This window comes from Bos grunniens, chromosome 4, assembly GCF_055505025.1.
Source record: "Bos grunniens cultivar Pamir isolate PY7600 chromosome 4, Bosgru_T2T1.0, whole genome shotgun sequence".
Lineage (NCBI taxonomy): Eukaryota > Metazoa > Chordata > Mammalia > Artiodactyla > Bovidae > Bos > Bos grunniens.
This window is the reverse complement of record NC_141168.1, coordinates 38,104,405-38,122,747: the sequence shown is the minus strand read 5'-3', so window position 1 is coordinate 38,122,747 and position 18,343 is coordinate 38,104,405. Positions and strand designations below refer to the sequence as shown.

At 39.5% G+C, this 18,343-nt stretch overlaps 2 protein-coding genes across 4 annotated transcripts in view; one reads left to right on the top strand and one right to left on the bottom strand.

The window, feature by feature from the left end:
- Positions 1-18,343, top strand: part of VPS41 (VPS41 subunit of HOPS complex) — a 191,855-nt gene that overhangs the window by 164,069 nt on the left and 9,443 nt on the right. For both annotated transcript variants that reach the window (XM_086395970.1, XM_086395968.1), the window contains 7 exons: positions 996-1,140; positions 3,242-3,283; positions 3,420-3,470; positions 8,300-8,437; positions 14,477-14,531; positions 15,169-15,309; positions 16,537-16,673. In XM_086395970.1, coding sequence (XP_086252096.1) covers positions 996-1,140; positions 3,242-3,283; positions 3,420-3,470; positions 8,300-8,437; positions 14,477-14,531; positions 15,169-15,309; positions 16,537-16,673 — 709 coding nt within the window. The remainder of the gene's footprint in view (positions 1-995; positions 1,141-3,241; positions 3,284-3,419; positions 3,471-8,299; positions 8,438-14,476; positions 14,532-15,168; positions 15,310-16,536; positions 16,674-18,343) is intronic.
- LOC147373953 (uncharacterized) overlaps positions 15,284-18,343 on the bottom strand; it is a 133,314-nt gene continuing 130,254 nt past the window's right edge. Inside the window, exon 10 of one of the 2 annotated variants that reach the window (XR_015162262.1) lies at positions 15,284-15,419. The gene's annotated coding sequence lies outside the window, so the exon portion shown is untranslated. Of the gene's footprint in view, positions 15,420-16,331; positions 16,399-18,343 lie in introns of those variants that run through there. The other variant, XM_086395974.1, reaches the window with a different exon arrangement.

Genomic DNA, 18,343 nt, shown 5'->3' with positions numbered 1-18,343 from the left:
TCTTAATCAAGAACTGAGTGCAGTGCCTGGCACTGAGTCAGGTCTCAGAATATGGAAGCTTGATCAATGCTTTTTGTATTTTTGGGCACTTTAAGTGACTCGGGCTTTGTGCTAAATGCCTGAGATACAGACAGATAAGGTACCCCTGTGCCCTAGGACCTTTGATTAGTGAAACAAGAAGCACGCTGTAGTTAATCTCAGAAGACCACCTTGCTTCAGTCCCTCCTCACACTCCCGCCATCTCAGACAAACCCTTCTGTCACTCTTACCTCTTTTGCCCGCGACCAGGAAAAGTAAACCCAATGACCTAGTATCAGGGCTGTTAAGACTTTCCACCAAAGGAGTTTTGTCTGTGGCACTGAGTTGGAACACTAATGGTTTTCTTCTGGAAACATTGTTCTAGATTTCCTTGGATTCTTTCGTTACTAACACTAATAGTACTGATAATTCTCTAGTACTAATAATGGACCCAGTGCGGCTTAGCATCAGTTGGCCTTTAGGAGCTGACTTGTGAAATTAAGCAATGTGAAAAACATTGTTTCAACACAAAAACACATTTGAATTTTATACAACCTCCTTACAGATAAGCTTTTGGAATATCACCCATCTGTCAGCTGACTACTGTTTGTAAGAATTGTAACTTTCTATTACTAGAATAAGAATTTCCTTCATTTGGGGGTCATAATTTCTTTGTATATGGATTTCTCTAAAACATTTTGAGAGTTTTCTGTAGGAAATTAGTTTTTGTCAATATTGACAGACTATTGACAATAGAATATTTTCAATTTCCTAAAATTTTCTCAAGGTTCTGAGAAAGAAATACTTACTGGTCACATATAGTTCAATCCCAAGGAACACTTTTCTAAATAAAGTTAATTTTTCTCTCTAAACAAGTGTTTCAGTTTTCATTAAAGTAAAACATGATTTATTGAATATGTCTTCATGTTTTATTAGAAGTGTTGATGAACATTAATGTAAAACCTTTGTCTTACCAGGTACACCTACGACAAAAACTATGGCAATGCTTTGGAAATATACCTAACATTAAGACACAAGGATGTTTTCCAGTTGATCCACAAACATAATCTTTTCAGTTCTATCAAGGATAAAATTGTTTTATTAATGGATTTTGATTCTGAGGTAATGTTTTTCTTTTTTTAAGATTTATTTTTTAAAAAATTTTATTGGAGTATAGTTGATTTATAGTGTATGTTAGTTTCAAGTGTACACAAAGTGAATCAGTTATAATGTGTTTCTTATTTTACTACTGATAAATTATTTGTGCTGTCCCAAGTTTTTATAGACATTTGTCCACATGCTGGAGTAGTTAATAAATCACATAACCTGTTGTATGCTAACTGTTCAGAACACTCTGACCCTCGCCAGATGTTCCTTTAGTAGTTGGCATTCAGGACTCCTTTAGCTGATGCAGTTTTTCTGTAAAAGCAATCATAACTTGATGTAGAACTTTTAAAGTTGTGTGTATGTGAAGTAATTTTTTGTTTTTTAGTAAAACAGGTCATTGTAATTCATAGGAACAGAGAAACTAGCCATATGCTTTAGCTCATTCAATCCTCTTAATTGTATGTCCCAGAATTCAAGCTGTAAGTAAACTGTTCTGGTCTGTTTGTGGCACTTTTATTCTTTGGCATTCACAGCTTTAGCATGTGGAGTTTCCATTGGTCTCAGATGACAAAAAGATAAAAAAGAAGATAATAAAGTGCATTTGAATAGTGGGATGTTTGTCTAATGACTTCCCTGGTGGTAAAGACTTCAGATGGTAAAGAATCTGCCTGCAATGCTGGAGACTTGGGTTTGATTCCTTGATCAGGAAGATCCCCTGGAGAATGGAATGGCCACCCACTCCATTATTCTTACCTGGAGAATTCCACGGACAAAGGACCCTGGAGGGCTATAGTCCTTGGGGTCACAAAGAATCAGACACGACTAAGCAACTAACACTTTCACTTCTGTCTGATGAGGGCACCCAGCCTCCACATCTCACAGTGGGTCTTGTAAAGTGATAGAAATTGTATGTATTTTAAAAAAGAAAGTTAATGCGAAGTGCTAGTGATGAAAAGAAAGAGTTTCATAAAATACAGTAGCTGTTACTCGAAAAGTTGAAATTTTAGATAAATCAAAGAGTAGAACACTTAAGGTTCCAAAAAGGTTACTTGAACTTTTTAAAATTTTATTTTACTGTATCTAGGGGTATTATGTGCTATATTATATATCTATTACGTGCTGTGTATTAGACTTCACACACTTAAACATAATTTAAATAGAAGCTAAATCTACTTTTTCTGAAAGATGCTTTTAGCCCATTTTTCATTCTTAAGTCCTTAGGGAGTACAAATTTAAAAATAGTGCAGTTCCTAGGAAGTTCAGGTGCAGAGATTCTGCTTCTCTGGCAGAAGATGATTAAGGGGATGAGCAACTTATATAGAAATTAATTTTCCCATAGCCAGTCTCCCCTTATGACTGACCCACCCTTCATATATCTCAAGAGCTTATTTTGCATATGAAGCTGTAGACAAAAGATGAATGAGTTCAAATTCATTGCTATTCAAGAGCATGAACTCAAGGAATCACGTAACTTTCTAATTAGAAAATAACTTAAGGGTAATCTCTTCCAACATCCTAATGTTTCAGAAAAAAAATTCAGCAGACAGGTAGGCAATGTAACAGAGTCAAGAACAAGACCCAGGGACTCTGTATGAGGCTTAGTCTGGTGGGTTGTCTTCCCACCGCCTCTTGTTACAAACACTAACTTGTGTTTCATGAATGATAAAGGTGGCTAAACTCAATTCTGTAAATCCATAAGCTTTATACTGTTATGAAGTTTCAGGTGTCTTTTTTTTTTCCCCCTTCTGTGTCTTATCCTCTTCTCCACATAAGACCAGCTCCTTTTATCTGTGGAATCTGTAAAGGGACTCCATCAATATTCACGTGGCCAGAAAGAAAGCTCTTTTTTGTAATACTGGGAATATAAATGCTTTGTATTGTGAGTTGTAGCACAGCATCATTTTATGTTGTATGCAAAACACGGAGACCGCAGAGTGAAACAAATTTTAAAATACATTTAGAAATATCTCAAGAACCGTTCTAAAGCTAAGAACCCTCTAATCCATGTAAAACAGGCCCTCTGCCTTTCATGGTGATACCATATATAACACATTATGTTCTGTGTTCTCTTTTTCGGTGGCAAATTTCAGTGACTGGGTATTTTTTCATATTGCAGAAAGCTGTTGACATGCTTCTGGACAATGAAGATAAAATTTCAGTGAGTGCCTTTCTATGTATTGAAACAGATGAGTGTCTGAGACCACTATCACCATAAAGAAGAGAGATGTTTATGAGATAATTTCACAGCTGTATTTGTATCCTCATAACTCTACATTTATTTTTTTTTCCTATAGATTAAAAAAGTAGTGGAAGAATTAGAAGACAGACCAGAGTTGCAGCATGTGGTGAGCATGACAGTCCTTCTCTTTTGCCCTTTGATTGAATAGAGCAGCAAGTCACCTTCCAGTGTTGGCTTGAGAAGACTGGAGTGAACACAATATTCTGTAATTGTTATTATGCAGCAGATGATCAGAATCCAGACTAGGAATTAATAACAGATCAGGAACTTTAACTTTGACTCAAAATTGAATTGTGATTAAAAAAAAAAGTTATCACATTTTTGTATTATCAAACTATGCCTAGGAGTAAACAACTTCCTTCTGTCAATTGAAGAAAAAAAAACACACACCCTGAAAGTTGAGAATTATGTGTTATTGAGCACATACAAAGAACTATAGCCTGGGAGAGCAGCCTCTTAGATAGCGCTAAGGGACTGTTCCAAACAGATCAGGGGAGCCAGGATGTACAGCAGTTTTTGCTGGGGGAAAAAACACAAAAATATAGTGAAGTATCATAAGAGTATTGCTAACCACAGACACAGAAAACAAACATCTCAAGTTAATGATTTTAGTGCCTTCCTTTGTATAGGAAGATGGTAGACTCTGGGCTCATTGAAATCATTCCTTAGATACGCATCTTAACTGTCCAGGGCCAGAGTGTGTTTTTGTCCAAGCTGACTTCCCCTCAGGGGGCACTGTTGGGATGGCTGCAGTGGCTTTATGGGCTTGATGGTGGGCAACATTGATTATTTACAAATGGCAGGTAGTGTTCTTCATCCACACTTCTCTAGTTACCATTCAATATAATTATGGCATCAATTACAGCCAAGCCAGTTCCCTGACTCTACACCAAAGATACCAAGTTTTCCTGCTAAGGAAACACCACACAGCTGTTCCATGTCCAGGACCACACAGAACACTCACAGATCAGAGCCTCATTTTTTGACAGAGCCTGTGCGTTCTTCTCTTATGTGGTCGTGTGGTGGTGCCACTGGGCGCATTACTCTAGATTTCTTTTGTTGGGGGGCTCCTTTGATTCTCTGCATTGCTGTCATCATGGGAGCAAAACAGGAAGAGATGTTTTTCTATGTCCTTTCAAAATGATGCCAGAGAAGTCTTCAGTGAAAATAGGGGTTGTTCCCAGTAGGCCTGTGAGCATCATATAAGACTGTTGTGTCTGTGCGCACCTCTTTGCACCCCGGGAGGAGCGTTAGGAAATAGAGCATTTATAAGTCAGTTTCATGCACTGAAGCTTTTGAAGACTCCAGTATAGGAAAGTGAAGTGACTTGGGGGGAAGTTGTCCCTTTGTTTGCTCAGTGGTTTTCTGAATGCTTTTTGCTCTGTTGTTCATGACTGAAAATCGCCAGATTATCTGTTTACCCAAGCAAGGTACCTCTGTGTGGGTCATCATGGAATTTGTTTGCAAAGCAGTGATTTCTGGCTTCCTTCAGCCATGAGACAGGACTACAGGCGGCAGGTACCAAGTGACAGTGTCAGTGGGGCAGTCGTAGAACGGTGGCGGTGCTCACACGGAAGGGGCTCACATCGTCTCTGTCAGGCAAAGTGATGTCTCTATACGTTTGCCCCAAAGATGTGACAGAACCTTCTTAATCCATTTGCACCTCTGGGAAACCGCAGTGTGTCAATTCTTACACTGACGCCATGCCAGTGGAGTGGCCAGAGTCTTCATCAGAGCAGGGACTTCTCTTGGCCTCCCCCAGTTCTTGCCTGAGAGAGAGGGAGCGGTTAACCCAAGGAGGGGGTTCTCAGTGTGCTTGTGTCCTGGTTAGGCTTATTTAGTGACCATATACGACAGCAAGTGTCAGGCTCCGGCAACTTCATTCCCGGTCACAACTTCAGGGCAGGCTCATGCTCTGTGTTGAGGAATCAATCCAATCAAGGGGGCAGATGCACTGATGCACTTGGTGTGATGAAGTCGTCCCACCTCAGGTGGGTTCTAGGGTGTTTGTGTCCATTTAACATGAACTAAACATTGAAGAAAGTAGGGAAAACCACTAGACCATTCAGGTATGACCTAAATCAAATCCCTTATGATTATACAGTGGAAGTGAGAAATAGATTTAAGGGCCTAGATCTGATAGATAGAGTGCCTGATGAACTACGGAATGAGGTTCGTGACATTGTACAGGAGACAGGGATCAAGACCATTCCCATAGAAAAGAAATGCAAAAAAGCAAAATGGCTGTCTGGGGAGGCCTTACAAATAGCTGTGAAAAGAAGAGAAGCGAAAAGCAAAGGAGAAAAGGAAAGATATAAGCATCTGAATGCAGAGTTCCAAAGAATAGCAAGAAGAGATAAGAAAGCCTTCTTCAGTGATCAATGCAAAGAAATAGAGGAAAACAACAGAATGGGAAAGACTAGGGATCTCTTCAAGAAAATCAGAGATACCAAAGGAACATCTCATGCAAAGATGAGCTCGATAAAGGACAGAAATGGTATGGACCTAACAGAAGCAGAAGATATTAAGAAGAGATGACAAGAATACACAGAAGAACTGTACAAAAAAGATCTTCACGACCCAGATAATCACGATGGTGTGATCACTGACCTAGAGCCAGACATCCTGGAATGTGAAGTCAAGTGGGGCTTAGAAAGCATCACTACGAACAAAGCTAGTGGAGGTGATGGAATTCCAGTTGAACTATTCCAAATCCTGAAAGCTGATGCTGTGAAAGTGCTGCACTCAATATGCCAGCAAATTTGGAAAACTCAGCAGTGGCCACAGGACTGGAAAAGGTCAGTTTTCATTCCAATCCCAAAGAAAGGCAATGCCAAAGAATGCTCAAACTACCGCACAATTGCACTCATCTCACACGCTAGTAAAGTAATGCTCAAAATTCTCCAAGCCAGGCTTCAGCAATATGTGAACCATGAATTCCTGATGTTCAGGCTGGTTTTAGAAAAGGCAGAGGAACCAGAGATCAAATTGCCAATATCCACTGGATCATAGAAAAAGCAAGAGAGTTCCAGAAAAACATCTATTTCTGCTTTATTGACTATGCCAAAGCCTTTGACTGTGTGGATCACAATAAACTGTGGAAAATTCTGAAAGAGATGGGAATACCAGACCACCTGATCTGCCTCTTGAGAAATTTGTATGCAGGTCAGGAAGCAACAGTTAAAACTGGACATGGAACAACAGACTGGTTCCAAATAGGAAAAGGAGTTCATCAAGGCTGTATATTGTCACCCTGTTTATTTAACTTATATGCAGAGTACATCATGAGAAACGCTGGACTGGAAGAAACACAAGCTGGAATCAAGATTGCCGGGAGAAATATCAATAACCTCAGATATGCAGATGACACCACCCTCATGGCAGAAAGTGAAGAGGAACTCAAAAGCCTCTTGATGAAAGTGAAAGTGGAGAGTGAAAAAGTTGGCTTAAAGCTCAACATTCAGAAAACGAAGATCGTGGCATCCAGTCCCACCACTTCATGGGAAATAGATGGGCAAACAGTGGAAACAGTGTCAGACTTTATTTTTCTGGGCTCCAAAATCACTACAGATGGTGACTGCAGCCATGAAATTAAAAGACACTTACTCCTTGGAGGGAAAGTTATGACCAACCTAGATAGCATATTGAAAAGCAGAGACATTACTTTGCCAAGAAAGGTTCGTCTAGTCAAGGCTATGGTTTTTCCTGTGGTCATGTATGGATGTGAGAGTTGGACTGTGAAGAAGGCTGAGCACCGACGAATTGATGCTTTTGAACTGTAGTGTTAGAGAAGACTCTTGAGAGTCCCTTGGACTGCAAAGAGATCCAACCAGTGCATTCTGAAGGAGATCAGCCCTGGGATTTCTTTGGAGGGAATGATGCTAAAGCTGCAACTCCAGTACTTTGGCCACCTCATGCGAAGAGTTGATGCATTGGAAAAGACTCTGATGCTGGGAGGGATTGAGGGAAGGAGGAGAAGGGAACGACAGAGGATGAGATGGCTGGATGGCATCACTGACTGGATGGACGTGAGTCTGAGTGAACTCCGGGAGTTGGGATGGACAGGGAGGCCTGGCGTGCTGTGATTCATGGGGTCGCAAATAGTCGGACACGACTGAGTGACTGATCTGATCTCTGAAACATTGAATATCGATTTCTGACTTCTGTGCAATATATTGATAACTTTGCTACTACTCCTAGTTGAAAGTGAATCACTCACTCCCTTGAAGGTTCATTAACTTTTTCAGACAGTCAGAAAAAGAAATCAGCTATGAAAATGGGTTCAAAACACCTGACTCTTCTTGATTTTTTTCACTTTTTGAGGTCCCCAGTGGAGGCAGCGTTTCATGGCAAACACAGATCTCAGTAAAACTTCAGGAGAGGAGATTTAGAAAATATGAGAATTAATTTAGCACTTTCTACTGGAGTCATTTTTGAGAACATGTTCTTGCTCCATGATTCTACCCCCTTTTATATAAAGGATGAGAATTTTTACAATCTAGAAACACTCATCAAGCTTTTTACTTCTGAGGTGAAGCAGATGATGGTGAGAATATTAACAGATCCTGTCATTAATATTTCTGCAGTGCCTATTACAAGCCAGGTATGGTTCTGAGTGATTTACAAATGGTAACTCATTCAGTCCTCACAACTGAAGATTTTTGCCGATAAAGAAACTCAGTCACAGAGAGGTTAGTGACCTGCCCAGGGCCACGTGGTTGGTAAGAGGCAGAAACAGGTCACTCGGGGCCATCCTAGGAAGGACCAGCACCTCCTTACTCTTGCCAAGGTGTCTCCTTTCCACTTCCCCTTCACCTAGAGATTTTTCCCAAAAACTGCTTTTCCACCAGCCTGTCTGTGGCTGAAAATAGCAATGTTGAACAGGTATCACTTCCCTATTTTAATACCCCTCATTTGTTCCTTTGATCTTTTTAGTATCTGCATAAGCTTTTCAAAAGAGACCACCATAAGGGACAGCGCTACCATGAGAAGCAGATCAGCCTTTATGCTGAATTCGACCGACCCAACTTGCTTCCATTTCTCCGAGACAGTATCCATTGCCCCCTTGAAAAGGTGAGTCCCAGATGCCCTGGCTCAAAAGCTGCGAGGTGAGAGTTGTCATTGTTGATAAGCTCTGGGTTCTTCTAGTCTTCTGTCTCTGCTCGTCCATCCTCATTCAAGGGAAAGACTGGCTCTTCAGGCACGAGGTTTTGCCGGGCATTCTATCACAATGGGTGGTCCTATCAGATCAGATTTTGGTAAGGACCTCAAGTATCTCTAAGCCAGGTTTAACTGGGATAAAGGTCTCATCTAGGGTCTAGGACTCTATCAACCATAAAACACTGTCCAGAGTCTGATGCATTTACCAGCAAAGTCAGCCTGGGAGGGGGACATGGACCACTCACAGCCAGAGGCAGCTGCCCCAGTCAGGACTCCAAGTTGATACATAACTTCAGTCCTGCACCCTGTGTGCTTTAAATACCCACATGATGTACTTTTCTATTTCTCTGTCACACTCAATTCCATTTTAGTTATAATGTAGTTAACTGTAGTTATAACTACAGTTTCTAGTCTCTCCCACCATCCTATAAGTTCTTCAAGGAAAAGGAGTTTGTTTCACTGATTCTCATAAACTCAGTAGCCAGCCACACATTAGACACTTAATGTTATTGCATGCCAGTTGAATGAATGAATAAATTGATATCTACGAGGTTCTCGTTAGGTGAATGAATGAACTAGTAAGTATTATGAGCTTGCTGTTTCAAAATAAACTACAATACTCACCATGTGTGTACTAGAAACTGGGTGACTGAAGACCCTCAGTTTTGTTTCCATGGTTCTTCACACCATCTGCAATGCTCTCTACCATCTACACATATCTTCCTAAATTCAGATGGCCAGAGAGCAAGTACTTTCTACCATCAGCCATATGTAGCAACAAAACAAAGTATTTGACCCGTAAGAGACACTTACTAAGAAGTTGACTTGACAACACGCAATTTTTGTGCAATCACAGCTTTTCTAGTTGCTTCTTCAGCCCATAATGATTAACTTCAAATGTGTTGAATTTACTGTGAACCAGTTTCAGCTCAATGGATTTTCTGAATCTACAATTAAAAAAAAAAAATCTTGCCTGCATATTAATTTATGAAAAACATTAACAGTTTATGTTTGGGCCCTAAGGCTTTTTCTCAAGAATAAATTTGGAAACACATCATCTTAGAAAAGCAAACGTTCCTCTCTTTTCTCACTTCTGAATCTATAATCTAGAAAAAGAGGGAGAATCTTAATCTTTGAACTGTGCCCCTGTGTTTGTGCCTCACTTTGAAGGAAACGTGTTTCCAGGCAGACCTGGCCTTGTCCTGTTGACTCCTCAGCCAGAGCCCCACACACGAGGGTGATTAGCACCCACCCAGGCATCCTTCTTCCCCTTCACTGAACACTGTACAGAGGTTCCACGTGGATTCCAGTATGTCCGTGTCTGGAACATGCTTTCAACCCATTTGGTTTACAGTTTCCAGTCCAGTAGTGTTCAATGGAAAGCACACTGCTCTGACCACAAAGGCAGCATCAGAAATTCTCATCTCCACACATGATATTTCTAATACAAAGAACTCACCTGGAGCATTGTGTGGGCCCTTTGGAATTTTTCTCTCTGAGCTACTGGGAAAAATCAATTGCATATAAGAGCATTCAACACAAACCTGAGAATAATTATGTTTGAAGTAGTTTTTTTTTTTTTTTTTTAAGATAACTTTCAGTGGAAAGAGAATTTGGAACAAAATGGATTTGAGATAGTAATGGTTGAAACATGTCACTATAATCAAGTCATTAGGCTTTCATGTTAAAGATCTTTGAGACATCTTTATTAGAGATTATCTCTGCTTGAGACTCCATTGGGGAAGTCTGTATATTTGCAAAAAATATACAGTCCTTGCTCAGGTACCTCAAGCCATCTTAAAGGAGATTTTCTTGACTTTAATTCATGTAGCATCTCATTCCTTTCTCCCTAGAAATAATAACTGTGCACACTGTGTTTCATCTTAGAAACAAATTCCTTTTATGTTTACCTGTAACATAGAAAAACTACTGACTCATAAAAACCTAAGTAGATTTCCCCCCAATCTAGAGCTATAAGACAGCATGCTGAGCCTTAGAACCTGAGTCTCTTAACTTTGGGTCCCATATATTTTCCGCTGTGGTAAGGAATCACTTTTTTCAGGTTTAAAAAGTTAATTAAAATAACAGCAACAGCAATAGTAATAAAGATATTCCTCAATATTGCAAGAATTGTGAGAGACATCAGTTTTTAAACTGTTCATTCTTCTGTCATTTCCAGGTGTGGTCATCAGGTCCTAGTTTTCATGTTTGCAAATCTGATTTGCTTGTGCCGAGAATAGTTAAAAGCAAAATATTAGCTTTATCATTAATACCTGAATTTATGGTCAGTCTCATATCTAATTGCATTCACAAGGTGGCAGTATATATGAATCTGGAGGAATAAAGTAGGAGATGCATAGTTTATTAATTTTCCTTAAAGAAAAATAAGACTGTATAAAAGATGATGGGGTCAAGACTATGTAGAAATCATTGTAAAACTGATACAGTAGATAGGGCTGATAAAGTTTCCATTAGTTAACCCCTACATTTTTAACTGTTACTTTACATTAAATAAGGAAAGGAAAAATTTGAATATTATTTTTACATCATTTTTTACTCAATTTTTGTTGTTATTCTGTCTTGTCACTTGTTTTCTGTTATTCTCCTTTTTTGCACACGTGCATGTATATATGTCCTGTTGGCTTTAAAAATCTTAGTTTAGCTACTTTTTCCTCTAGATGGAGCACTATTGTTCGGGAACATTCAAGAATCTAAAATAAGCAAACATGCTTTTATGCTTTGTGTATGTGCTCAGTTGTGTCCAACTCTTTGCGACTCCATGGACTGTAGGCTGCCAGGCTCTTCTGTCCATGGAATTTTCCAGGCAAGAATACTGGAGTGGGTTGCCATTTCCTACTCCAGAGGATCTTGACCCAGGAATCAAACCCAGGTCTCCTGCGTCTCCTGTATCATCCATGTTTCCAAGAGCAGTTTGGACGAAAGGATTAAAAATAAGAGAGCAGGGTGTTCTCAGACCCAGAAGCTGCCCTCCCACATTTCTGGTTCATCCCCATGGTGGATACTGGTCACATAGCTCTCCTACCACTGGAGAGGCCTTGAGGTTTTCGTTCTGGGCAGTCACTCAACCACCTATAATCTTACTACTATAGAAGAAATGGACAACGGATACTAGGGAGCATCTCGCCACATCACTTTTTAAATTTTTGTTAGAGAATTGTTGCTTTACAATGTTGTGTCGATTTAAGCTATGCAGCAAAGTGAATCAGTTATACATATATCCCCTCTTTTTGGATTTCCTTCCCATTTAGGTCACCACAGAGTACTGAGTAGAGGTCCCTGTGCTATAAAGTAGGTTCTCATTGGTTATCTATTTGATACATAGTGTAAGTTGTATAGAAATGTCAATCCCAGTCTCCCAATTCATCCCACCTCCTTCCCCCATTGGTGTCCATACATTTGTTCTCTACCTCTGTGTGTCTATTTCTGCTTTGCAAATAAGTTCATATGTATCATTTTTGAGATCCCACACATAAGTGTTAATACGACATTTTTTCTTTTTGACTTCATTCTGTATGACACTCCCTAGGTCCGTCTATATCTCTGCAAATGGCACAGTGTCCTTCATTTTTATGACTGAGTAATATTTCATTGTATATATGTAATATCTTTATCCAGCCCTCTGTTGATGGACATTTGTTTCTGTGTCCTGGCTGTTGTGAATAGCTGCAATGAACATTAGGGTGCATGTATCTTTCTGAGTTATGGTTTTCTCCAGGTATATGCCCAAGAGTGGGACTGGTGGGTCATATGGTAGCTCTATTTTTAGTTTTTGAGGAACAGCCGTACTGTTCTCCACAGTGATGGTATCAATTTACATTCCCACCAGCAGTGCAAGAGGGTTCCCTTTTCTCCACACACTTTCCAGCATTTATTGTTTGTAGATTTTTTGATGATGGCCATTTGACCAGTGTGAGATGATACCTCATTGTAGTTTGATTTGCATTCCTCTAATATGAATGATGTTGAGCATCTTTCATGTGGTTGTTGGCCATCTGTATATCTTTTTTGGTGAAATGTCTGTTTCTAGCTCCCCCTCATTTTTTTGAATGGGTTGTTTTCTGATGTTGAGCTACATGAGCTGTTCGTGTATTTTGGAGATTAATACCTTGTGGGTTGCTTCATTTGCAAATATTTTCTCCCATTCTGAGGGTTGTCTTTTTGTTTTGTTTATGGTTCCCTTTGCTGTGCAAAGATTTAAGTTTAACTAGGTCCTATTTGTTTTGTTTTAATTTTCATTATTACTGTTAGAGGTAGATCAGAAAAGATCTTGCTGCAATTTATATCAAAGAGTATCCTATCTTTTCCTCTAAGAGTTTTATAATGTCCAGCCTTACAGTTAGGTCTTTGATCCATTTTGAGTTTATTTTTGTGTATGGTATTGGGAGGTGTTTTAATTGCATTCTTTTACATGTAACAGTCCAGTTTCCCCAGCACCACGTATTGAAGAGACTGTCTTTTCTTCATTGTATATTCTTGCCTTCTTTGTGATAGATTAGGTGACCATAGGTACATGGATTTGTCTCTGGGCTTTCTATCCTATTCCTCTGATCAATATTTCCATTTTTGTCTGCTACATAATTTTTAAAGGAATTGTGTGAATAATCAAATTAGTGGTGTTTCTTGCTCATTGTGGCCTTCAGGTTTTCTCATTTAAATGATTGTGTACCGGGTGGCTCAATGGTAAACAATCCACGCCAGCAAGAACCCCTGGAGAAGGGAATGGCAGCCCACTCCAGTATTCCTGCCTGGGAAATCCCATGAACAGAGGAGCCTGGTGGGCTACAGCCCATGGGGTCCCGAAAGAGTTGGACATGACTTAGTTACTAAACAACTCTAAAACATTGTCTTAGTTTCATTCCAATTCTAAAGTGTTATTTTTTTAAATGGAGTACAATTACAGTGTTTCTGCTGTACAGTAATATGAGTCAGCTATATGTATACCCGCTCCCTCTTGAGCCTCCTTCCCACCCCATCATCACCATCCCACTCCAGGTCATCACAGAGCGCCAAGCTGAGATCCCTGTGCTCTGCAGCAGCCTCCTGCTAGCTCATTTACACGATTGTGTATATACGTCAGTGCTGCTGTCCCAGTTCTTCCCACCCTCCCTTTCCCTCCTCACCCCCATGTCCACCAGTCCATTCTCTACATCTGCATCTCTGTACCTGCCCTGCAAATAGGTTAGTGTGTACAGTTTTTCTAGATTCTATATATATGCATTAATAAGATATTTTTCTCTGACTTCACTCTGTATGACAGACTCTTGGTTCATCCAGATCACTACAAATAACCAGTTTCGTTCCTTTTATGGCTGAGTAGTGTTCAATTGTATATACGTGCCACATCTTCCTTATCCATTCATCTGGTGATGGACATTCAGGTTGTTTCCATGTCTTCACTATTGTAAATAGTGCTGCATGGACATTAGGGTGCACATATCTTTTCAGTTTTCCTCCCACTTTTGACAGATCCTTGAACAGAGTTTTCTTCTAGACCCAGTAAAGCCAGCAATAGAAATATTCCCACCCCAGTGTTTAATTCTTTATGCAGCAAGTATTTACTGCTCTTTACAGGGAACATACAGCTGTGAACAGTAGTCCTTTCCTGGAGCTTAGACCAGTGCCATGAAGAAACCTCAAGTAGCAGAAAGAAAGAAAGCTTTGTGGGGAAGAACCTTTGTTTCAGCATCTTGCTTTCTGCCTTCGCTCTGGAATGTTCTGCCTCAAATATGTTATCAGTTAAATTGTGTGGAGTCCAGCACCTCTCAGGGAAATCTGGACAGCTACAAACAAAACTTAAAGAGGCTTATTTACTTCTGCTTTGTTTTTAAAGGGAGGCATTGGAAAATTCTTTCAAACTTGTATGTTTAAGTGACTGTAGATATTTGTTTTTATATGATAACACATAACATTTTTACCTTGCTTTATTTGAAGGCTCTTGAGATCTGTCAACAGAGAAACTTTGTAGAAGAGACGGTTTATCTTCTCAGTAAGTAGCTTTGATTCATTTTGGTCCCCATAAGCTAGAGTGGGGTGACAACGTGATATAAATTTTCCAAGAATGGACATAGGTTTCAGACCAAAGTAACAGAGGTTAAAGCCTGTTTTATATAAGAATTTAATATTTGGAGAAGGAGACTTCATAGCTCAATAAAGAAGGTAGCATTATTTAATAAATGCTACTGAGATAATAATTAGTATTGTGTAAATCAAAATAAATTGTGGATGGGTTGACAAATTTGTTTTTTTTTTCTTCTTCTGCTTTTCATCAGAAGGAAGTCAGAATCTGAGAGACCTGGTTTCAGATTCCAGATTTGCCATTTAGTAGCTATATGATCTTGGCAAGTGACTAACATGTCTGTCCTTTTTTATAAAATTGAAATATTAATAGAACTACTTCCTCAGATTATAGTGATTACAGGAAGTAATTCATGTGAAGCACTTAAGTGAATACTCAGTACAAAGTAAATACCTAGTAATTAGGATTTATTTTACTAAGTTACAGTTGTCATATAAGGAAATACACTTTTTGTCATGGCTATCAAACTGTGTAAACAAAGTGAGATGTGGTTTCTCTTAAAACGTTTAATTAAATTATCCTAAACGTGTTTCTCACATTGTTCTAGGCCGAATGGGTAACAGCCGAAGTGCCCTGAAGATGATCATGGAGGAATTGCATGATGTTGATAAAGCGATTGAATTTGCCAAGGAGCAGGATGATGCAGAACTCTGGGAAGATCTGATTTTATATTCCATCGACAAACCACGTAAGTAGAAAACCCATCTGCCTTCATAACTTCTTTCTCTCCATTTAGCCAGTTGTGTCTAGAGTAAGAATCATCTCAAGATGCACTGAGTTAAAAATATGGTGAAGTATCTATAATAAAAATAGGTCATGTATATAGTAAAGATTTCCCAAACTCTCCCTATACAGGAAGTCTAGAGCCTTAATAATTCATGTTAGCTAGCTGAACTTGATAAAGAACAAGTGATTGACATGATATCAACTCTGCTCCCATGAAGCATAGTTTTACTTACTGCACCCAAATGAAATAAAAGATTCTGGTTTTGTTTGTACACAGTGGGCATTTATTTTGAAAGTGTATAGTCTAGCCCTTATCAGTTCTCTTTATGGAAACCCATAACCATTACTGGACATGGACTATATTTGGAGGTTTGCTACGTAGCATCGAGCCTCTCTCTCCTGCCTTGTTTTATCAGTGCAGCACTAGGAGTGTCTGTTTGCTGCCTCTCCTTGACCATCTGCTCGGGTCTCCCATTTTGGAAGGAAACAAATGAAAGTCCTCTTTTAAAGATATAGATATGATTCAGAAACTAGCAGTCATGGTTTAAAATCTCTCCCTTCCCCCTTTTTATTTTTTGGTCAGAAGGCTTATCTATTTCAAGATTTTCAAGTTCTAGAAACCACTGTTACAGTTTTTTTTTTTTTTCTGAGATACAAGAGGGTGTTATTCAGGTTCATTACAGATTAAGGTACTTCGAGAATCTAGTTTAGCATAATAGAGTAGCAGTTCAAGGATCCTACAGGAGGTAGAGTGGTAATGAAGCACGCTTAGAACCTGGGCCTACCCTGGCTTTGATTTGGGGTTCAAAAATTGCTAGTTGTGTGATCCTGGACGAATTCATTAACCATCCTGTTTTTTCCTTTTCCATAAAATGGGAACAAAAAACATTGCCACCTTGCAGAATATTGGAGAAAAGTATATGATAACTGCACCATAGTATATTCTCAATAAATATTAGTCACTTCTCTTTGACATCACAAACTGTGTTCTGAAGTAATCATTTGTTCTCCAATTCATTTTCTTTTTAAATCTCTTCTCATTTAGCTGCTTCTTTGAGAAAAGTAAAGAAAATTAGTTCTTGGGAAGAGTTAGAAGTTCAGATGGTTTTGACACTTACTAAAAGGAAATAACTTTTTGCCTAAAATTACATCCATTCCATTGCTTATATGTTTTCTGTGGTATCCATAGCATTTATCACCGGCTTGTTAAACAACATTGGCACTCATGTTGACCCGATTCTACTAATTCACCGTATTAAGGAAGGAATGGAGATTCCTAATTTGAGAGACTCCTTAGTTAAAATTCTACAAGACTACAATTTACAAGTAAGTATCCTTTCTTGAATAAGTGGACATTGCTGAGTAAATTGACTGACTACATTTCTAGGGTTTATTGTGGACATCCATTCAATTTGATAGTCACATTGTACTTAGGCCCAGATATTTGGAATATTTTTCAAATAAAGAAGCTACAAATAGCACCCTTTAAGGAAGCATACATATTTTTTATCCATCCCCCGATTTTCTCTCCTTGTGAGCAGGCATTCTCACATTTATAGAGTAAACTTAGCATGGCCTTGGAGCGTGTGGGGGAGTGTTACAGTGGCTTTTAGATCAGACCACCTGAACCATTTTGAAGTAGAATGAGCATGTGTCCATTTGGAGAAATGAAAAAAAAAAAACCAACTTTTTGTTTTCCTTGAAGCCACTCAGTATCGTATTGCCTGAAAGATTTTAAAATACAGAATTTTGTTTTACCTTTTGTCTGTTTTTCTAGAGTATTACAAGTTTAGTACCCTCAATAATTCAGAATTTGTGATAAGAGCCGTAGAACTCATTATCTTATATAAATAATTAACATGCCAATCACAGAGCATCCTGATCTTTTCCTTAAAATAGCCTCTAGCAGTGACTGTATTTCGGAATGCTAGTAGCGTCCAGAGAACTTGAAACTATTTAAAGCACATTTCTTGAAAAATTCAGACTGTTCTTTCTCTAGCTCGTTTGGAAATGAGTTTTTGGTTAAATGGGGATGAAATTGCTTTCCTGGAGACAGAGATTTTGCAGGTGGAGCCAAAAGACAGGGTTGTGGGGAGAGAAGTGGTCTCCAGGGTAGGAAAGGGGGAGCGCATGATGAGGATTTGCGCAGCACCCGCTGAACTTGGAGTTCAGGTCAGAGACTGGGTGAAAAGCAGAAGAAAATGAGGAAGATCAGTGGTATCAAAAGAAAAATAAGAAATGCCAAGGACTGACAGGGCTGGAGGGCCAGGAGCCTGTGGCCAGGGAGGAAGATATTGTTAAACATTTCCAAAGGAGTCTTTGTGACCGCGTTCAGAAAGTACAGTAATGGGAGAGGTCATGGGAGTGGAATTAGTCAAGAAACTGTGAGGGTAGGAGTTGTCTGGTGGGCCCTGAGCTGTGAGCCAGGGTCCAACTTTCTCCTCAAACTAGGAGTTAACATCCAATTAAGCTGACTGGCCTTACTGGATAACTCAGCTTTAAGGAGAAGAGGTTTTCCTGAGGGCGGATGTGACAAAACTAAAATCCTTGGCTTAGAAGGCTTGTGGGAAGTTGGCATCATGGGAGAGAAACGAGTACTTGGTTTAGGCAAGTAGGAAAACAATCTCTTCTGCAGAAACCTTCCAGAGAAATAAGCATTTGTTTCCAGTGGAATTTGGAGGTTTGTGGGTGACCCAGAGAAAGGTTGCTGGAGGAAGGAGAAAGGCCAGGAAGGAAAGGGAAATGTAGGAAGGGGTTACTAGGTGAGGAGAGGTGACAAGGAGGGGTTTGTGCTTTGTGCAGCTCTCAAGGGATGCAGAAGAACCGTCCAGACCGGAAATGAGTCACTTCATCCTGAAGCATGAATTTGGCGTTAGGGAGAGCAGTTCCAGTGTTAGACCCTGTAAAGCCCTGGATGTGAGTGAGCTTGACAATGATCTGTAGCTCCTCGGCTCTCAACACCCCGGGTCTGCCTGGAAGTTGCAAATTCCAGCTTG